Genomic DNA, 23,087 nt, shown 5'->3' on the forward strand with positions numbered 1-23,087 from the left:
TCTTGGGTTATCCCAAAGTGTTTCAAGGCAGAGTAATCATAAACTGCTGGGATATCTTTGAGTTGGACTTGTTTTCAGATAGCACCATTCAGCTTTGGTCTTGGATGGCCTTGGATGAATTAATTTGAACTTCAAATACTCATATGATATTCATTCAGACTTTGCGAGTAACACTACTTTTCCCGGTACACAATGTGAAGAGATGAAGCTCCCAAAAAAGTTGAATTGGGTTGGGGCTCACTGACGAAATCACCTCACAAACTTTCAACAACATGAGAAAAGTTATATATTCCACCTACTATATTAACTGTGTTTCTTTGATTTCACTGATCTATTGTTGATTGGTACAGCAGTTAAACTGAGGAAATTGAATACAAGCCGACTCCTTGTTCATCCCAGAATTGAGAGCTTTATAAATATAATCATATGATGTGTTTTAGAATGATTGGAGCTGATGTGAACCACATGTGGACAGTTGTAAATTGCATTTAACTGCAGAATTCCCCATAAATGAAAGCTTGGCAAACATGTGGCTCACTTTCATCACTGCTGGATGTATGACTCTCACTGTAGCAAATTGTTTGTACATTCTGTCCACGTTGCATCATGTGTAAACTGGGACCGAGCTGCATGAACGCTAAGGTTTCTATAATCCGCAGGGTGTCATTGAATGTAATTACGCTGTAATTTTCTATAATTGGAAATGGTGTTGTCACTGAGCTCATCAACCACTGTAAATGACTGTGGACAGACAACCAGACTCTCATTTCATTCTTCTTCTAGCAGGAGGACAATGCTTAAAAGACTTTCATTGTTTGAAACACACACTTAACTGTGATTGTTTAAAATTTATCAGATAGATTCGTGCTCCAAACTGGGTTGGTTTAGTGTACAGACAGCATAGCTGAGCTATCTATTCTAAATCGCGTCACCACGACCTATTGACCCTGATTAAATCTAAACTGAATCATTTTGGGTTTAACAGAGATTCTTTAAGACACAATTGGAGATTAGTGGAACATTTATTTTAATAGTGAAAACAAAAAACGTCTTCAGGAAAACCACTAAGATGGGAAAACAAGGAAACCTCAATTAAAGATCTAGTAAAACTGAACAACAATGATTGTCATAATTTCCCGTTTGGAAAAAAACTATTTCTGCTAATACAAAATTTTACATTTTCAGTTTTCACATTGCTAGAATCTTGTCTTTAGTTTTATAGTCTTGTCCTCATGAGCCGAACTTAATTTATTTTGTCGTTTTGTAAGCTGAGTGTGTCCTTTCCATCTTTTTGGGTGGCGCTCAGAGAACGGCTAACCCTTTCAGAACCGAGTTTTCTTCACATAAAACAACTACAGTTGCTTTGATTTGATCAAACTGTGAAAAAAGTAAAATACAACAGATGACCGAGGATGCTCAGAAAACAAGATGAATGAAACCAGAAACTGTTGGAAGTGACAAGGCCTTAAGCTAAGCTAGAAGAACTTCCTTGTGCTAGCTCGAAAGTAGCTTAAACATTTTGTTACAGTGGTATACAATGCATTTAAAAATGTTAAAATAAAGAATTTGGTTTAAAAAAATACAAAAAACAAGAAAAATACAACTGAACAAATGCAAAAGAGCTCTGATTGGCTAAACAGATTTGTCTGTTTTCTGTTTAATGCAGGCATGTCAAACTCACTTTCATTTTGAGCCATATTAAAAATTTTAATATTTTTAAAGGACTGGTTGTGCCAGAATATATTGATAAAACCAATTAAACTGTTAAAATGTCAACAAATAGCTCTTTGTTTCAGCATTCAATAAGTGTTTCTTAAAATTAAATAATACTGATCTTCTTTTCACACTGTTCCATCCAGGATTTTCTGATTATTTTTGTGGTTTTTTTGCAATGCACAGATTTTGTGGTGCTAATTTAGAAATATTTGTATGGAATTTGTACAATGTTTGCCCTAATGTATGACATTAAATGTGACTTTTTATTAATTGCCATATTGATCAGGGACCATAACTTGACATCAAGTAAAGCTGAGGCAGCTGTCACTTAGACCTGATCATTTTTTACCAATTTTGAGAAAATTTTGAAGTAAAAATCTGAAAAATATGTGGGGATCTGTTGATTTTGTGTGTATTTTGCAAATTCGTGAAAAACAGGAGTGACTTACTGATATAATTTGGAGCCTAGAGGGCCACTTAAAAAGCTACGGTGGGCCAAATTTGCCCCGGGGGCCAAATTTGAGTTTTGAGTTTGACACATAATGGTACAGGATAAATGTCACATCAAAGACGGATTTCTAAATCATATTCATTATGGTCTCTGACATGTTAACAGTCAGAAACTGTTAACTACTGGTTATCTTAAGGGAATTAAACGACAGTTTATTTACATTGTAATTTCTGAGGTTGATTTTAATTTTATTTTATTGTTAATTAGCTCCAGTTAATTTTTCTCTTTTGGTTTCTCTTCCTCTTAATTGAACTTTGTGTTGTTAAGTACCAAGTTTTCTTTTAATAATAAGCCGTCGACTTTTATGGACCCACTTAGGTCAACGTAAAAGACAGAACTTTTTTTTTTTTTTAAAGAGAATGATGTGATTACAATACGTGTGTTACACACGTAGAGTTCAAATAGTCAGCCATAACCAGTCGGGTAGGGACAGATCAAAAACTAATCCATGGTAACGGGCCACACAATCAAGCGAGCAAGGTGTGATGTAACTGCATGCCTTTGCCGTCCGTCACCACCAGGTGTTTCTGCAACCGCAAAATCAGCAGCGACAACAGAGAGGAGGGATTTTTTTCAACAACATTTATTGTTTCAGAATAAACGAATAGGACTTCATCCAAGCGTGTCTGCAATCGCAGCGCACACAAGTCACAACACAGGAGTGTAAATTCTTCACGCGCCCTTCAGGGAGAGACGGCGGAGGTAGTGGACTGGAGTCTATAGAGCACGGGTGGACGCACACGCCACCGCTTACATTATCTGCAACATTTTAACCGAAAAAAAAAAAAAAGAAAAGTAAAAGAAAAGTCACATTTCAAATCAAAACTGGCAACTTTTGATCAATAGACTCCTCCCCGTTGCTTCTCCTTAACAGTGTTTTTGCAAATATTGGGCAGGATTTCCAATTTGAAGGGTGTGTCTGTTCAAAATCAGTTGCAACACGAGGTTATTTCATTAAAAAAAGGAAAAAAAAAAGAAAAAAAAGCAAATTTTAACAAACATCACCACCATATTACAAAGTTTAAACATGTTTTTTTTTTTTTTTTTGGCAATGATATCCTGACAGTCCAAATATAGGTTCTTAACATAAAATAATGTTTAAACAAGCTGTACCAGTGAGACAGATCACCGTTCAATATTGTGATAGGATCAGACCGAGGCACAAAAACTTTATTATATTAAAGTATATTATCCTTAAGGAGTTTATTAATGATTCTGTCCGAGCATATGATCACCTTGTTCTATCAAACAATAACTCAACATTTTCAGTAGGATAAAACTCATTCACAGTAGAGGCTGCTCTGACATAACCCAAACAGGAACACGTGTTTAGAGAAACCCCGGCTAGCAAAAACACGGTCAGATTTATTATATGCAGATAATTGTAAACATTTTGCATCTTCAACTGGCACAAACATGTGATGTTGGTTCCAAAGACGAAGGATTGAGATTGTTAACACTACTCTTAAACTTTCTAAAAACAAAAATAAAAAAAGAAGTAGGATGGACAAAACTTTGCAAATGTTTAGAGTCGTGTGTCAATTCTTTACATTTTCATCCCAATGAGTCAATCTTTCTTCGAACGTCTTAAGGTGAGGCTTAGCAACATTTCTCTGGGCTCTCAGACGGTTTTTCATTGGTTTAGCTTGATTTCACCAGACCGCTGTCAGAGAAATAGTCAGGTTCAGCTGATGTATTTTCCCTTTGTTATTAGTAAAGTATTTCTGAATTGAACTGACAGCTTAACTGTGATTTATAAAACATTCAGGCACACAACGTCTCCACAATTCAGGGGTTGAAGTAGTTTCCTGTCTGCACGATGTAGAAAACTTAGCGAGGAACACATTTTAGACCAGATCTTTTGGGCAGTTTGCTTTATTGCTTTTTGCTTGCCACATCTGCAAAATGTAAAATTCACCTCATTTCAGTGGTTAAACACGCCAACGGGGTGATTCCCAGCTGAAAACAGAAGGACAAGACATCTCTCTCATCTCTTTCAAATGTTGCTCATTGTTGACGGAAACAAAGCCAAGAAAGATACAAAGAAAAATACTGAAAAACCGTCAGAAGGGCTGGAGAAGCACTGATCAGAGGTGAGCCCCGTTCTTTACAGTTTCGAAAACGAAGAGTTCATGAGTCTTAATCTGTGTTTCAATCCCAATCAGATTCCTGATTTCTTAAAAAGCAGAGAAGTAGCCCTTCAGTTTAGAGCAGAGTCACTTCGAATCATGACTGCGTTGCCATTATAGTACAGCCGTGTTTTCAGATTTCTACAGTGCTTGGATTGCACATCTGGACATGCAAATAAGTGACAGAAAACCAATTCTGGATGTAAGTAATGTTAGTTGTTTTTTCCCTCTGTCGCTCGAGCCGCCCCCTACATTGTGCTGATCTGGGTGGCGACCCGGATTGCACATAATAAAACTCACCAGTCCAGCAAAATCACCTTAAAAATTAAAAGAAAGTTTGGCTCATTGGTATCACATTACTAAAAAAATAAATACAGCTGCATTTTTCTAGTGACAATTTAGGGTTGTTTTGAGACCTTGAGAAAATATAACCGTACAAATCCCACCTATAAAAACCAATCAACCTCAATGCACCTTTATGCGTCATTCAAAATGTAGCTTTTCGACTACAGATATCTGCCATCATATCAGCAGGACAGAAAAACAAATTTTCTGACTTATAAACTTTCCCACTTTTTTTTTTTTTTTTCTCATGGCACAAACACACCATCTCTGTATTTAACCCCCAAAACACTCACTCCTGTGTGCTTAGATTTTCTTGGACTCCTTAAGGAAAAAGTAATAAAATATAAAGTTTTTTGACATATATATATATATATATATATATATATATATATATATATATATATATATATATATATATATATATATATAATTTTTTTTTTATGTGAAAAAAAAAAAAGAAACATGGATGCTGACGGCTCGAGAATGGCCTCTACTCTGTCCGGCAAAGTAGAGCGTACGTGAAAAACATCAAGTCGCAGGACAGAAAAAAGATAAAAAATAAATTCACCAACATTTTCCCTCCTTTAGGAGATACAGGCACAAAGTTATAAGGAACACCACTGACCAAAGCTGAAGAAGAACGACATGTTGAGCACCTGGTAACGCAGCGAGACCAAACGGTTACCGCTTCCTTTCATAATCAGATGGGAACGATGGGCTCAACGTAAACACACCCAGCAAGCAGCGAGAGAGACGGAGACGCTGTGGGAAGAAGCCTTCGCGGGTGAGGAAATAAGAAGCAATCATCACTTTTTTACTTCCGACTACATTCACATTTCATTGTGCAATAATCTCAATTTCCTGCTTGGAAAAGAGATGTTTTCTCTCATTTTTGTGCTCCTCCTCTTTAAAGTTTCCTTCATTTTCTCCGGTGCCCATCTTATCTTCATTGTAGTACAGACGGCATGAACCTCAAATATCCATCTGTTACAGTCAACTGTTACAGTGTTTTTCTCTTTTTATATCAAAAAACGAACAATACGGCCTTCATTTAAAGTGTAAAACAGAAAAATCTCTCGGCATTAAGTCAAAAGGCAAAAACAAAATAAAAGAAGAAACAAAAAGTGACCCTGAGTTGGTTCGTGGCTGTTCACAGGATGAAGGTTTTCGAGAAACCGCTCGTAGAAATGCGAACGAACATCGACTGCTGCTACTTTGTTTTTTCTACTTGAAGCATCTTGAATTTAGACTGAACAGACCAAACCAACAGGTGCAGGATCAGAGAAAGTGTGTGTGTTAGTGTGTGTCAGAGAGACTACCAGTATGGGGGAGATCCCTCCCTCTTTTCTCCCCATTTTCCTCTTTATTTCTTCTGCTTTGCCTCCTCCACAGACGGAAGGTCCAAGGATTGTTGTCGGCTCCTGATCTGTCTCCGGTCAGGATGGTGTCTTCCGAGGGGATGAAGGCTGTCACGTTCTCAGCTTTAGAATGACTGTGGCCAGGATCAGGAAGAACGTGTTCCAGCCCAGGGTTACGGCAAAACCTCGCCACACCATCATCTCAGACATACCCCACCCTGGGCAGAAGATTACCAAGTTAGCTACGCGTTAAAATTACATTTCAGGCAGACAAGTCAAACGAATAATTAGAAAAGCCAATAACAATTTGCTCAGAGAGTTCTGTTATCAGCGGATGTTTTAAAGTAAACGGTAAGAAATGTGCTCAACAGCCCTGGCTTTTTTTTTTTGCATACTCACTACGCAAGACTCCACTGTTGAAGAAAAACCACAATGAAGTTTGTTTAAAATTTACTTCAGAACATCTGGACAAGCGAATCAATTACTTGTTGTGTATGTTCTTCAAACTATTTGGACGTGTTTACAAAAAACATATTTGCAGTGGAAATGGCGCTACACATCGTCCTAGAAACAGTATATAACGGTGAGAAGATAATGGAGTCGGAGTGGGGTTGTTTTTCAGCACATCGGTCAGACAGACTTCTGCACTGAAGAAAGAAGGAATGGGCGAATGTGCTGCAATTTTCTTCAAAAAAAAAATAATCCAGGGATGGATTTTTAAGGTAGACAGATTTTAAACATGCAGCCAAGAAAACTCTACAAAGCTTCTGGAACGGGGCAATCAAATACCAGAGATGAATTCAATTAAAGATCAATAGAAAAAAAATGATCAAGACAAGAGTGGAGGTGAAGGACCCGAAATATCTTCAAGATTTGTAGACAGTTGAGTCAAAATCATGTCTAAGCAAAGGAAGACTAGTTTCTCTATACAAGGGATGCCTTAAAATTCTCATGACCAGAAAAGGCTTTTCTACGACGTATTGAATGGATTTTAGTAAATGTGTTCAATAAATTTTCCCTATGCAGTCACATTTTATCATTCATAATTTAAGAAGTGTTTTTTAAAAAATATGTTTTATTTACTTGGGTTACCAATATCTGGTGTGCATTTCAGGCTCTGAGAAATAAATTCATTCAGAAAACTTGACAATTTTATGTTTTCAAGCATATCCTTCCAGCTGTTTGGTAATATATTCCTCAAAGTGAAGTGAGGTCATGACAAAAATTGGCACACAGAGCGAGAGCCTTACGTTACGTTCAAAGAACCCGAGTTACCCAGAACCGAAGGCTGATAAATGATTTAGACCCAATGCTTATGTTGTGGATGAAGTTAGAAATTAAGTTGTTGACCCGAGCCTCATGCGGCAGTCGTGTCAATGTTTGTACAAATGTTACCTCTGTACATGATGCAGCGGAGGGATTCGGAAGCGTAGGTCTGAGGGAGAGCCAGGCTGAGGTAGCGGAGAGGATACGGGATGCACTCCACAGGCCAGATGATACCTGCAGCACAGGACAGAGGAGGACGCAGGGTAAGATGTCGGATAAATAAAAAATGCAGCTCGTGACTGGATTCTGATAGCAAACATTATTAAACATTTACATCGTCGACTGAAAAGTTTCAAGTCATCACTCATTTCTTTAGATTTGTGCTCGAACACGGGATGTTGTTTTTTTTACTTTCTAGTAGGTTTTGCTGTTTTCCTCATTTTCAGTTTGGTACAAGATGACAGAAACTTGAAATAGACATCTTTTTTCCAATCACTGATCGTGCTGCACCAATCCATAACCGTGTGGTGGCTAATAGCAATCTGTTGTGTTGGAATTATTTTTACTGTAGGACAAAAACTCAAAGTCAACCATGTTCTGTAGTAGAGAAGTGGATAAAAATGTTGAGCACCATTTAAAAGAAAATCATATTTTCTGGGACACAGAGACTTTTAGCAGCAAACAGGAAGGCTAAATGTATTTCAGAGTATATATTGTCCAGGGAATACACACAGAGAGAGACAGGTGTTTTAGAAATACTCACCCAGCTAAATATGGCTCTTATTTTAATACGAAATGGCGGATACTGCCTTTCCTGTTTGGATTTAATCACCAGGTATTTACATTCTCGATGTGTGTGCCCTGTTATAAGTATCCTCACCATCAAAATCCAGAAATATGTGCTCTTTTCTATGACTGTTGATCACTTGAACTATCTTCAGATCCCGTCTTCTGAACAAATATCATCCCCACATGCTGGCCGACACCCCGCTCACAACGATCTTTAATCAGCGGCTCATGCTTAATCGAGCAATCGGTCTCCCGCTGTGCTTTAGGAGTCTGACGGGCGATGACACGTGAGGCGGTTTTGCGACAGATTTTCCCAGAGTCTCTGCTTACCGCTCAGGATGAGGTTGGGGTAGAAGATGCCCAGGGCGGCCTGATTGGCGCTCTGCTCGTCGTCGATCCCCGCCGAGATGACGAGGCCGAAGGAGATTCCCGTGACGCCCTGCAGCACGATCAGACATACGACCAGAAACAGGGAGCCTTCGTTCGGCATCTGTGAAGACAGGGGGGCAAAAAAAATAAAAAATAGTACGGCGAAGAAGTGGAACAAGCTCAAACACGATGCATGATTGTGATTTTTTTTTTTTAAAGGGATCATCGTGTTTAACCGGTCACAAACACACGGGGAGTTCAAACAGCCACTCTTTCCGCCACCAGAGTGAGGTGGAGCAGTTGCCAGACGGCCTCCGCTGCTGTAGACCAGTCCTTTAAAAAAATGACCCATAAATGCTAAATGCATCACTTTCACATTATTGCACCTTTTTGCTGTGGTGAAGTGGTGAGGCGTTTTATTGCTAAACAGGCTGTCCCTCTGCTCCCTGTTATCACAGTGATTATGCGAAAGCATGGAGGATGGGGTTAGGTGGAGCCATTTTTGATTTGGGAATGTGCATTCAGTAAGCTATACATGAAAAGAGTAAAAAGTGTAAAAATCAATTACGCAATGTTGAAGAGTGAAACTGAAAACCACAGCATTTCCATAGGATTAACACACAGGAACTGGGTTTAATTATGTTTTCAGATGTATTTATTGATACTTTCATTGAACAAAGTAACAATTCTGATAATACGGACAGTTTTTATTATTATTATTATTAATTAGGATTTATCATGACAACAATAAATTAAAATTCTTATCATGATTAACGATTTATCACAATAAACGATACGATAATTGCCCCTAGCGAACATTATGCAGTATCTCAAGGAACCAAAAATGTACATTCCTATCATTAGAAGCATGATTATCCCAATTTCATGCAGAGGAAAGACCATGATTGCAAACCAGGACATACTTTGGAAATGCTTCCATGAAGTGTTTTAGGGAGTTCATTTTATCAGAAAATGACGATGTGGGAACAGGCAAAAATAAAGATCTGCAGGGATGCACGCACTCTCTAATATTCCAATGATACGGCGTAAAAACAAAAAAACAAAAGAAAACAAATTCAAGAAACGACAAGATTAAATACATTTAGAGGCGAGACGAGACTGAAAACCAGGCAGAGTTTTGGGCAGGACTCAGCTGCGAGGAGTCGAGGTGATAAACTCTCCAAAGTTGACTGGAATGTTTGTGTTGCTCCTCGGAGCTCTAAGACACTATCCGTCTCCCCTGACAACGTGCAAAAATAGACCCGCACCCAGAGGCCACATGACCACACGGTTGCCACAGCAATCGCGGGCTGTTGTGGTGGCGATCCTGCAGCGATCCCTGGATACGGGCGATGCAGGAAGTGATTTATGAAGCGCCGCTCTCTTTGGACTTCAGCACCTTAATTAACACGGTTCTGAGCCATGCATATATACACTCACACACACGCACACACACACACACACACAGAGAGGACAACACACACTCTTTTGTTAAGGGTAAGAAAAACAATGAGTTTATTGAGGACACGTGTTCAAGAACTTTGGGGTTTTGCCATTTTTTGTAGAGATGGATTTCATACTCTGTCCTCCTCAGTTTGAAAGCTTCTTTCTCTATTGATTTTATGCACACACACACACGCACACACAGAGTGGATCAATCCAGACTCGTGTTGCAATGGTGTGTTGTTCTCATACCAGACTCGACCTTCACTGCCGTCAGACTCTGTTGCACACGCAGAAGAAACGCTGATTCCTCATAGAGCGCGCCGTCGTAATGGAAAATAAATCTCAGACAAACAGCTGGTATTGAAAAGCTGTTTGCTGGCTGCAGTGGATTCTTATTAACATAATTACGTCTCTGCAACTTGCCACAGGTGAAGTCAGAGTTTTTGTCGACGCAGTAAAAATGCAAATGAACCCCGGCAAAGGCCTGGGAAGGCTGGCGAATTATTAACCTCCAACGTGTCGGACATGTTTCCCACACGTCAAAACCAAACCATGTTAGGGGTGACTTTGGTCAGCCGACTACTGTTTTTATTGTTGTTTTTCTTCCTTCTCACTTTTACGGTTTCTGTGATTTTATGTGACAGGCAGAACAAACATTTATGAGTGTATTTGTGGATTTGTCTTCAACTCCTCCCTCTGTTGGAGTTGCAGCTGCGATTCATTTTCATTTTGGACCAAATCAAGATTAAGAATGTTCTCAAAGGGCCAGTTATGCCAGGATGTATTGGCAACACTGTTAAAGTCTGAATAAACAGCTGTTTTTGCATTCGATAAGTACTTCTTCAAATTAAGTAACCCTGAACATCTTTTTTAACAGTGATCGCAATTGTTTTTGAGAACGGGTTAGCGCCAGAGTGGAGGACTGGTGACGTAGCTGCTATAATATGGGAAACTGACGGGAAAATATTATTACGGGAGCACAGCAGGAAACACAAAACACTGTACTTTCCCGGCCAAAACGGGAGACTTGACGGGTATGAACAGAAGTGTAGTAAAAGTGAGAACTACTGCCACCTTCAGGTGGGACTTGGCATCATTTAAATCCAATGTTTTTGACTGTGTTGGTGGGAAAATTTGCTGTACTCTGAAAAAAATGTGTGTTGCTGTTGATTTTATGAGCATTTCCTCAAAAAACTGAAGCAGCCGATTGATGTCGTTTAGTGTGACGAGTCTAAAGGGCCACATAAAAATATATGGTGGGCCAGGTCTGGCCCACCATATATTTGGACGTTTGTCCAGAGCTCATTCTCCTTTTTGCAAATTAGCTCAAGCTCTGGATGGAGAACGTCGGTTCTAAGAATTGCCAAAATCTTTCTTTTGATCTAAACATTTTTTTTTTTAGATCAATAAAATTGTTTAGCGTGAATGTAGTGTTTGTTCCCCGAGCTAACCTTGAAGACGAGCAGGATGAAGAGCAGCATCAGGATGATCTGAACGCTGATGACGAAGAGCTGGGAGAAGAGGTGAGCCAGCATCGTCTCCATGGAGCTCACACCTAGTGGAGCGAAGAACAGGAAGGGCTTTTTGATGAATCTGAAGTTGAAAACCTTTTTAAAGACCCGATGCGGGTTCGTTTTTATTTTGTCTGAAAATGTCTTCTGCCACAATGTTTTGCCGAACGAGAACAGCAGTTTGAGGCAACTTCAACTTGAGACCAACTTATTTTATTTCCAGACTATTTAATAAAATTAGAGGACATTTTTTTTTCTTAATCAAATCAAGAAAACATAAATAAGAAGAATAAGTCAAATTTAAGCCCTGAAATAATCTCTTATTCATTTTTACTACGATTCTATTCTGCCTCACTTTGAGCTAGTAGAGTAGAAAAGCAATAGCTTGCTACAACTAAATCCTGTTCAAACACTAGCAAACAATGAATTCAATAAATTCAGATTCATCAGATTATCGACCAAAATGCGTGTGATTTTTCTAAATGAAAAAAAAAGTGATTGAATACATTTGTTCAGTTTTCTGTTGGCATCTTGGACAGAAACGTCTTCACCCTCACTTGTGATCATGTTCCTCCCTCTACTGGCCACGTGTCAAATTACACCTAAATGATGCATCGACTGGATTTTCATCAATTCACGCCTGGTAGCCTCACTTTTACAACTTTTAAAGATTTCAATAGATTTGGAGATTGTTAAACACTTTATTTTCTAAGCCAAACTGTTAAAAGCATCACTTTTTTTAAAATAAGATAAAGACGAGTTTTAATCCAACTTCTTTTATAGTTGCTGATAACACCAACTTTAATTTTTCGGAAAAATAATTATGTTGGATGTTTAATTTTAGGTTTTGTAGAAAACCTAAAATTCTGTATCTATTTTGGCATTTTCACTTGTATTTATTTGTTATTTGTAATTTCAAATTAATAGTTTAAGTGTTAGAAATATTTTTGATTTCATATTCTTTTTTTCTTTTTCCTATATAAATAAAGTCTTCACTTGTTTCTTAGTAATGGATCATATTCATTTGCGGCCTCAAAAGTGCTATTCAAATAAAGATTTATAAACAAAATAATCAAGTGATGGAGTCACTTGTTAATGTTTATACCAGTGCTCAAAGGCGACCACCAAAACTTCTTATCTAATCTGTGCAAAATGAAAAGACCGCCTTGCTGCTGAGAGAAATTTTTATTCATGGATGCTTTCCAGAACTACTTTGAGTGTCTAAAATAGTTGGAAATCATGTCTTTGATTAGCTTTAAATGATATTTATCATGACAACAATGAATCAAAATTCTAATGGTGAAAAAACATTTTTCACAATAAATGATAAACGATACAAGAAAATGCCCCTCCCTGTTAAAGATTCCTAATATTCTGAAGGTACTAACGGTGATTCCTAACATGAGCAAAGAGCTGGAACTGAGACTTATGAACTTTTGTGCTGCTATCAGAGCAAATGAAGGTTTGGTTTCTCACCTGCGACCCAGCACCTGTCCATAAGCCCCTCCTTCCTCTCCAGGACGAAGGAGAGCGCCGTCAAACCCACAGCCAGGTAGAAGGAGATGCTGTAGGAACAGAGGCCAGTCAGAAAAAGAGGGATTTGTTCCTTTAAGTGTTTACCAGTGATGTGCCATAGTAAAGGTCATAAATAAATAAATTCTGCCGCAAGCAACACAAAACCAGAGCGGCCCACTCGTCACTGACCTCAGGACAGCTCCTGGAGTCACATAGGTGGTAAAATCCATGTCCAGGCTTCCGTAGATCGGCTCTTCAAACTAGGAAATGATCAGAAAGGGTTTCATTCTACCTGATGCAGCAAACAGCAAAACCATGTCACACTGTTGATGATTAGAGTGGGTGATATGGACGTCTAATTTTATCGTGATACTATTGTGATGACGAAAAAGATTATTATAGAAACAAAAAAAAACTATTTATTACCTTTTAGGTATAAATAGTTCTGCATGGCACGACATTCAAAGTGCCACAAACACAACTATTGATCTAGAAAAACATTAAAAACTCAGCAACTGCATTTAATCATATTTTCAAATTTACTGATATTTTATTGTAACTTAGTGTAGAAAATGGCAAAAATGAACATTTCTTACCAAACTGTCAGTTTTATTTTTTGCATTTATTTTCATTAACTGAAATTTATCATGACAACGATAAATCAAAACTCAAATGGTGATCAGAAACTTTCCACAATGAATGATTGTGAAAATAATTTTCCGTCGTACTTAACAATACAACAAGTATTGTTAAATGTGATACTTATTGATAAATATCGTAAAGTATATTTATCGTGTCGTGTTTAATGATACGATAATTACCCATGACTTATATGTTCTTATGTAATTTTCCTTAAGGTCTCTTACTTTTATCGGTAGAGCAGCCAGGTACGCCAAAGCGCCCATTTTATAATCCACAAAGGCCTGCAGACAGAAAAGAAATAATGTTGATATTGACCTCACACAAAATCATAACAATGGTTTCATCAGGAAGCAGGGAATTTTATAGTTTCTGTTTGGTTAAGCAAAAGTTTGGGGAACAAGAATAACAACCGACATTAGAAGAGGAAGATCCCTCATTCAGTGAAATTTATCCAGCTTTCGATGAGGCATCATGTTGTACCTGAAACGCCTGGTGCAGCTGCTTCTGTAGCATGAGGCCGATCTGTCGATCTGTTCAATGACAAAGCTTCAGGTTAATTCAGTGTTTTCCACCAAAGCGAACAAACGTAACACTAAAAACAAAAGTGTGTCCCACTGGTCAGGTCCAGCCAGACGTGCACCGATCCTCCGTCGATCACTTCCTTGGAAACCTGCCGCTGCAGAATCCTGCAAAACACGGTTTCTTTAAATAAAGGCTCAAAACCCACCTGTTTAGAGTTGCTTTATAACCATAATAAAAGAACACTGACCAACATAGTTGATGTGTATTCATGATTTTGATGGTGGCACTCAACAGACTCAAATTGGTGATGGGACAATGTTTTTCTGACTTTTTATTTTTGTGTTTTTATGACATAAAGCACTTTGAACTACCTTGTTGCTGAAATGTGCTACGCAAATAAACTTGATTGATTGATTATTTTCTTCTTATTGTAATGCAGCTAATAATCAGGTAATGCAGGGATAAGTCGAAAATAAGCTCTGATTCATCTTACTCTTTTTTCAAACCAATCTTTTTATTATTATGCTCTTTGTTTCTGGATATCCTCTTCGCTTGCTTCTTTCGTTAAGCTCTGATTAAATATCAAGGTGATATTTTATTAAAATATAAACAGTTGTAGTAATTAATGCATTAAAGGATGAGTGTGTAGCTGCAGGTTTGTTTCACCAACAGGAACCTGAAAGGTCAGCCAGGCTAAATATTCCACTGACGGCGAGTCTGAGAGTCTATCAGCCAAACTTCTTCCACTTTCAGTCAGATCAGTAGATCTACAGGTAAACATCTCCGTCCAAACAGAGGAAACTCAAGACATGTTTTTAACTCAGACTGAAAACATGCTATAAACTTATCCTCGGCTTATAAATTACATTTTATTTTCAGCAAAAATAATCATTTTGCCTTTTAAGCAGCTTTCTACTTTTGGCTTTCTCATCAACTTTCATCAAGTGCCATAACTGTTTCCATTTATCCAAATTGCTTATAAATGTACTCTTTTTTATATTACCTTAATTTGATCTAATTCCAAAATTACTGATCATTTAAAATTGTTTGTCTTTTATTACTTTTAGAAATATTTACAATATAATTTATCTTTTTTTTTTTTACCCCTAATTTAAAAAATATATATTTTACTAGAAGTAGATAGGTGCATTTTTTTTCTAAAATGTTAGCTGTAACTGTGTGACATTATCGGGACGGTGGGTCAAAGGTCCATTGTGGAAATGAACGGAACCAAACGAAGGTGTGAAACTTTTCAGAAATCCCAGCTGACTCAAAAAGAGCTCCGTACAATATCCTTATGGAAAAGCATCTAAACCCTGAGACAAAAGTTAACAAGTTTTTAGTTAACAGCTCCTTATTCTAATGTTTGAAATGTTCACTCACTTCACTCGCTGGTCATAGGAGCGTGAACATTACTGTATCCACTCTGGGGAGCAAAATTATGTTTTTGCTCCATCCAAAATATATTCAAAAAATATTTATTTAAAAACTTTGTTCTCTGATTTTATAATAACATGTACGACTATAACTTCATTAACCTGGAATACATTTGTCTGGAAAATAAATATCGCACTTCATAGGGGTGAACTCACTGCAGCTTTCTGGGTAATCACCAATTACTGATACAATTTTAAATAATACTGATGTTTTTTTGTGTAAAAAGTGGCTAAACATGGCAACTTTGTTGCCAAGTTGGCAGAAGTGTGGTGATTATTGTTAACTGTGAGCGTGCGGTCGTGATGCGGTGGGTGGGTCTGTCAGTCGGCCCTCTGTCACAGCAGAACAGAGGAAGGTAGATCAGATCGGTTTCTCAACTATCGAATGATCGCCAATCAACTAAAATGAAGGAAACTGATCCAATTTATTGGCTGGCCCATTTATCGGTTATATTAATTGTTGTGTGCTAATGACAGGCTTCTGGTAACAAACCCCAAAAGTTCACATCAAATACAAACCTGTCCTACATTTTCTCTTCAGAGTACACACAACACTGGCTCATCTCTTGAGTCTAGAAGAATTGATATGCCTGAAAGACTCATAAGTCAGACAGAGGGGGCTTCATTAGAAAAAACAAATACCCTACACGTGGGTGTGTATTTTAAATCTATGTCTTAAAACATCAAAGACACCTTTGACAGCTAATTGGCTTCAAATCTGCTTGCGGCCCAGTTTGTCGACCTCAGACTGTTTTGTCGAAGCCAGAGAAGCCGAACACCTTTTGTTTTGCTCGAGCAGGTCGGTCACATCAGCACCACGTGGCTCAGAGAAAACCGCCGTCTGATTGGCTGACCCCCTAAAACCAGAACCCGCCTAGGTGTTTTTAAGGACAGGAAGGACCAGAATGGCGACCTGCGACTCCGGCGCACAGAAAACAAAAACTGGGGACTCTGACTCATGTTCACATGACAGCAGCTCTAATGAACTTTAGTGACTCAAAGTGAGACTCAAGAGAAATAGTTCCATGAAAACAAACAATGTTGGCATATCGTTTTACTGCTGGTAGGATAATCAGGAAGTACAGTTATGTTAAGTTGTAGCATTTCAAAGTTGTTTTTCTCACTAATTGTTATTGTTAGCCTGATCGAAGCTCTAAAAACCACGTTACCCATGAAAACATGTCTGGTTATAAACAACACATTCATTCCCCTTTCAGCTGTTGACGATCACGCTGATATCTGCTGAGCGGCCCTAATGCACATATAGTAGGTCAAAGGTCAGAAAGGTCAAACAAAAGGCAAGGAAACAAGTTTCACAACCAGACCGATGAGGTGGCTTCCTCCACATACAGTTTATGCATGTCTCCAAGCCAGTACGTAAATGTGTGTGTGGTGAACTTTCTTCTCTTTAGCCATGAGTTAGTGGAATTTGTTTTTTTTTGTTTGACACCACGGCGTGCTTCAGCAGAGCCAGTCCGAACCGGCAGGTAGGTAGGGTGTTTACATGACGACTGAACACCTGTTTGACTCTCAACAAACATGATGCAGATGAACAACAACAAGAACACCGGTTTGTGAAACCGAAACCCTCACGGTGACAGAGGAGAGGAAGGGAAGGAAAACAGGATGAGAAAAATGTGTTTTCAGAAGCTTTCAATAAATGCAGCTAAACCATGGAGTCAGGAGAAACTTTTTTTTTTCTGGTAACTGTTCAGTGATGTGTGATTACATATTTTTATATTAATGTTCATAATTATACTTCTAATTACGATCATGCTGTAGATCCTTCTAAATTGAAATTTTGGCCAATAAATGAACTTCTGACAACTTAATTGCCTTTTCCAGACCAGAACTCTCGGTATCAGCCTACACGTCGTTCAAAGCAAAACAATTCAAAAATGCGTTCAAGGATTTTATTACATTTTGCATTGACTTACATAATGCGGTCTTAATTATGTTTTACTACATTCTATGTCTATAGCCCAATTTTATTACACTATTACATCACACGGCGTTATAACCGGAGTCGAAGTGTTGCTCCAGTTACAAAATTCTGAGTGAAAAGGGCTGAATATATATACATAACAACACAAAACAAAACAACTAAACTTAATAATCACAAATCCCTTTCCCTCTTCTTCACTACTGCATTGTGTTCCTCTATCCGATAACGGAAAAGTTTAAGGCATCATAACATGACAGAATGTGAAAAACATCCAGAGGTTCGAATGCCTCTGCAGGAAACTGTATGCGTCTTGCAGAAGTACGGAGGAGACGCCCGGTGGCAGTAGACGTGTATCTGACATGTAACAATAGCCGAGCGGAGAAACACGAGAGCTTTTAGCGAAGAGTGGGGTAGAGTTACCAACATCACATTGTGCCTGTATTTTCCAGGCACAATCAAGCAACTACGTTACCTTTAGTTATTATAAAAATTACACGATCATTAACTGGCCATTTACAGACTAAAATTGAGTCTTTAAGTTTTGAAGCATTTAACAAATGAAAGAAAAAAAATCTGTTTAATTTGATCTGTTGATTCCTGGTCAAGAAAATAATAGTCAGTGGCTGACTGACTGCTGTACTTCTACTTTTAAACCAGTTTAAAGTTAATTGCAGGAACATATTCTGATTTTATTTTATTTATTGACATACTGATTTTATGATATTTTCTATATCTATATTTTACTCCGGTTAGGTCTTTATGTGTATTTTTTTTTTCAGTATCATTAACATCATTAATAGTAATAGCACTATTAATGATGTTAATAATATCATAACAATATTTTGTGCATTTCACCCAAACTTTGGTATTTAGCTACCAGAGTTCAAGATTTGACTCTTTCAGGATGACTCACGCAGTGTGATCAAAACCAGATGTATTCAAATGAGGTAATGTCATTAGAGATCATCTTACCGTTTAGTCAAGTAATTGGTGAAGTTCTGTCCGAAGCCGATGACGCCCCAGTACTCCCCTTTATGGACCCCTTCGAACGCCTCCTTGTGGGGCAGGGGAACCTGTAAATGCAAAAAAAAAAAAGGAAAAAAAATAAGAGAGCAGTTTATATATATGACTGTTGTTTCATTTTCTGCTATTTGAAACCTCACTACACTCTTAGGCCGGGACCTAATTGTAAGTTTTTTTTTCCCCCAATGGTTCAATTACCTAAAAAGCAGGTAGCTTAGATCTCTTGATTCCAGGTCTCCTTTGGTCTCCTGGACTTAAAGCCAGAGACCAAAGGATCACTTTATACATCAACGGGAAGAGGACTCCACACACTGAAGAGCCTTTATCTCTTTTCTGCTAGAGATTTGATCTGGGAACATACACTGTGCTGTGGGTTTACCCATTTAGGGCCTTAAATACAATCAGAATTTTAAAACAAATCCTAAATTAGACTGCAAACCAATGTCAAGAGGCTACGGCGATCTGCAGGCAGAATAACTGAGACTGAGGACAATGGATGTAAAATACTCTGCAGTAGTCTGTGAAGTAAGTGAAGACATGGAAGAGGTGATTCATGATTGTTTAAATGGAGATCAGGACCAAGAGAAACACACAGAGCTTGACACATTTAGTAAGATGCTACATGCTGGGTGCAAGGGCGCCAGACAAAAAAAGTACAGAAACTAACACCTTCTGATCTGCTGCTGCTTATGATGAGAAATTTCTATTCTATCGCTGACGGGGAGAATAAGAGCTTGGAGATAATCTGTAGCTTTTTGAGAAAACTAAGAAAACAGGACTGGGGTCAAAAATAGGGCCCTCCTGTGCCCAACAGGGGAGATGAGGCATAAAGGATGAAAGAAAATAATTTGAAGATAAAAAATAATCTTGTTTTGAGGTGGACCACCAACGTCGATCCAGACAAACCAGTGGTGTTTATATGACCTACTGTATCAAATGCAGCACTCAGGTCTAACAGAACCCAAGCAGGTATGGGAATAAGATGAATCTTAAAAAAATAAATAAATACCGTAAAGGTTCCAGCAACACGTTGGGCTGGAAATATGGAAGGACTTGTAATGGTAAACGTGATTCCAGGCATTTGAAAGTTTGTCGGGGTCAAGAAAATCAGATTTAACAATGACCTGAAACTGCTGCTCACAGATTACAAGATAATAAAAACTATACAGTATTCTGAAAACTCTCATAATCTGTGAGAGTCTGTGTCAGTTCGTACTCTGTGTGGTACATGTGCAGCACTACGGTGGACTCAAAGGTTTCGGTTCCTCCACAAACAGAACGAAACTTTCCTAGAAGAAAGGAAGTCTGAAGTGTTGGTGGGAAGGAGAACTGAAACTCTCTTGGTTAAGATTTAAACAAAACACACACACACACACACACACACACACACACACACTCCACACCCACACACCTGCACATTAAAATTACTAAGTACAGTAACTGCTGCCTTTGAAGGAACTATAGATAAAAAGTAAGGAGATTTCTGTTTGGTTGTTCATTCACTGTAAATGATAGTCATGTAATAAAAAAAAGGAAAAAAAAGGAATTTAAGTCATTTTAAGGATGCGCGGACCCCCTGGATGTTTCCTGGATAAAGCGAGGGAATATCCAGGGGGTCCGAGCCGAGCTGGGCCGAGTCGAGCCGGTGGAAAAAGAGTATAAGTGAAAACTAAAGCAAAACCGAGCCAGAGAACATCGGCTTGTTCGAATCGTACTCCTCAGAAACGAAGCCATACCTGAATCACGCTGGAGTTGTCCAGGAAGGTGAGCAGCGACTGGCTGAATGAGCTGGACGGCGGGTAGCTGTCGTTGTTCACCACAGCAACCTTGATCCCCTTCGGATCTCCGCCGACGCACAGACAGATGAGCGAGATCTGGATGACCGGCAGCAGGAACTGGAAACACAACGAGCTGCAAGCCCGCAGGAGACCCAACCAGTCACTAAACAAGCTTCTGTTTGTTTCTCTCCTGCTGTTATTGATTAGAAATTAAAAAAAGAAAGAAAGAAAAGGAAATACCCTGGCATTCTCTTCATCCGCACCATTGTTTTGATGAACAGCGCGCCGATGTTTCTCCCCTTTGGCAGGATGTATCTGGCCCGCACCTTCCAGTCCGCTGAGCATCAAATCACAGAAAAATAATCCATGATGCTTTGGGAGAACCTCAAGTTAACGTAGATGTGACCATATAACATAATGTAAGCACCGCAGTACAGTTCAGGTGATGGGTGTCCAAACTATGTGTCACAAGAAATGTCTAAAGAACTCGGTTTTGGTCAAAAAAACCACATTTTTCCTTCTGAACAATAAACCAGAGTACTTTAACGAAACAAACTTTCTGATTTTTTCGTTGGGAAGGTGATCGATTACCGCAGATTCAAAACTTCAAACACGTTTTGGAGGTAAACGTAAAAAAAATAAAAAAGGAATCCAGTTTTCAAAATGTTTAGGTCCTGATTAAAAAGAAAAAAAAATAGTCAACTCTGTGCAATAACAACATCATTTAGGTCTCTCTCTTTTCTTTGTAAATTCTTTCCATTCTTAGCCAATTTTAATAAAGTGATTAAAAACCAGATTTGGGTGCAGCAAAATTGAGTAAAAGTCACAGGAAAGATGTGGAGCTTGCAGGAGAAAACAAAAATCCTGGTTACTTAAAGATGAATACTTTGATTTTATTTTGTCACATGAATATTATGTTTGATTTGGCTCAAGGACAGTTTTTAGAATTTCAATTATGGAGCCTTGAAGGGTTAAATTTACAGAATAAATACAAAAATCTCCACAAAATAAGCATAAAAATTTCCTACAGAATGAGCCTAAAATCTAAAGGCTAAAATATAATTCTTTGTATTGTGGCCAGTCTTTTCTATTGTAAGAAATGTTTAACTTGTGATAATTTTTGCCCTAATTAAAAATTAAAACTTTTAATCTAAAGCAACTACCCGTGCAGTTAGAAGCCGCACATTGGACACCCTGCATCATTTTCCTTCTGGTCTGACTTGGCCTGTCCCCTAAAAAGTGATAAAATCTAGTTAAGTTTGAAACTTTTACATTACAAAATGTCAATAATGAGTGAACTATGTCTCTATTTTTAGTTGCCATGTTTGTAGCATATAAATGTTCAGATCTGAATAGCCTGAAAAACATAAACGTGCTCCTGTGTAAAAAGAAAAATATAAAAATTTAAATGTCATAAAGCAACACAATTTTTCCAAAGAAGGTCGACGACAGATTGACGCCAGCGACTTGGCACCGAGCACATGTCCTGAACAAACATGATCCCACTTCATACCGTATCTGTTGTCTCCAGAATGCACTAATGTCTGGATAAGATCTCCCTGATAGACTGAACTTAGAGCTGCTATTAAAGGCCGTATCTCAACATGGAATCACAAGGCCTGAAGTCATAAAGCGGCTCCGCTCAGACAGATATGGAGACATAAATGCGAGCGAGTTCAGATAAGGTTCCACTTCTAAGATTTATCCCACTTTAATTAAAGAGACGGAACAAAATGATTGGGAACCAAAAAGAAGAAAGCTTTTAAAGTCTCAAATTCAGATTCCAAGCACAGATATTTATTTGATTTCTATTTAATTTTTATTCAACCAGATCTCGACTGGGATTTTGTAAAAGATTTATAAAACTGATCCCTGGTCACAGTTAGACATATTTTGGAACAACATTGTGAGACATTTGCCTGCAAAATGTTTTCACCAGCCAGGTGAAAAAAACCTCGGAATTTTTAGGCTTATTTCGATTACTTTTGTCCGTGGAGTTCCATAAAAAAAATAAAAACACATTATAACTATAATACATTGTGCATACATCAGTACCTGTACATTTAGGAATGTCTTCCACAGGTGGAGGCCCGACCGCGAGGATTGGCTGACTCTCGTCCCGGCCATTCGCGAACATTTGGCTCTTCTCCAGGGTTTCGCTCTCTGAGCTGGATTCCTGCGTGGAGTTCTGGTCCGACGACTCGCACAGCTGCAAGAAGGCATGCTCCAGGGTCTGCAAACAGCCCGTAACAGAGGTCAGAACAAGCTGCAGCTCATGGGTTTTAATTGGGGTTTTTGCGTAGTTTGTATGAGAACAGCCCAAAGAGCAGAGAGAGGTTACCTTCTCTACATTTATTTTTCCCCCTTCTTAGTCACGTTTCAGTCATTAGAAATCGAGAACGACTCCCTGACCCCGACAGGAGCCACACACCTGAGACCTAGAGAGTACTCACTGTTGCACTGTGCTGCTTCATGACTGCATCTGGAGGACCTTCTGCCAGCAAATGGCCGTTTCTCATCAGACCAACCTTAAGAAAATGAAATAAATAAATAAATAAATAAAATTCATAGGAGAATACTTTGATTTGACTCCAAACAGACACTTTGTCACCAATAAACCAGCATTTTATTTCAGTGCTGATAGCAGCAAAGAAAAGGATTGTAATAAACAATTATAAAACCACAATTTGGTTTGACTGATTGGTTTACAGGCAAAAGATTTTCAGGATGAGGAAATGCCTCATGCTTTTAGAGAATGAAATTGGACATACTAAATACACAAGTAG

At 38.4% G+C, this 23,087-nt stretch overlaps 1 protein-coding gene across 2 annotated transcripts in view; it reads right to left on the bottom strand.

Annotated features, from left to right (window-relative positions):
• Positions 1 to 1,247: 1,247 nt before the first annotated feature.
• The window catches only part of abch1 (ATP-binding cassette, sub-family H, member 1), a 37,689-nt gene continuing 15,849 nt past the window's right edge, over positions 1,248 to 23,087 (bottom strand). For both annotated transcript variants that reach the window (XM_014980170.2, XM_088012831.1), the window contains exons 7-20: positions 22,755 to 22,829; positions 22,357 to 22,534; positions 20,542 to 20,638; positions 20,260 to 20,434; positions 18,473 to 18,573; positions 14,213 to 14,283; positions 14,078 to 14,127; positions 13,822 to 13,878; positions 13,145 to 13,215; positions 12,917 to 13,005; positions 11,381 to 11,484; positions 8,445 to 8,604; positions 7,455 to 7,559; positions 1,248 to 6,277 (exon numbers count right to left, since the gene is read on the bottom strand). In XM_014980170.2, the coding sequence (XP_014835656.1) occupies positions 6,171 to 6,277; positions 7,455 to 7,559; positions 8,445 to 8,604; positions 11,381 to 11,484; positions 12,917 to 13,005; positions 13,145 to 13,215; positions 13,822 to 13,878; positions 14,078 to 14,127; positions 14,213 to 14,283; positions 18,473 to 18,573; positions 20,260 to 20,434; positions 20,542 to 20,638; positions 22,357 to 22,534; positions 22,755 to 22,829 (1,440 nt within the window). In that variant the 3' untranslated portion in view covers positions 1,248 to 6,170. The remainder of the gene's footprint in view (positions 6,278 to 7,454; positions 7,560 to 8,444; positions 8,605 to 11,380; positions 11,485 to 12,916; positions 13,006 to 13,144; positions 13,216 to 13,821; positions 13,879 to 14,077; positions 14,128 to 14,212; positions 14,284 to 18,472; positions 18,574 to 20,259; positions 20,435 to 20,541; positions 20,639 to 22,356; positions 22,535 to 22,754; positions 22,830 to 23,087) is intronic.

The sequence above is a fragment of the Poecilia mexicana genome, unplaced genomic scaffold (genome assembly GCF_051168715.1).
Source record: "Poecilia mexicana isolate PSO_F unplaced genomic scaffold, ASM5116871v1 scaffold_15, whole genome shotgun sequence".
In the NCBI taxonomy this organism is placed as follows: domain Eukaryota; kingdom Metazoa; phylum Chordata; class Actinopteri; order Cyprinodontiformes; family Poeciliidae; genus Poecilia; species Poecilia mexicana.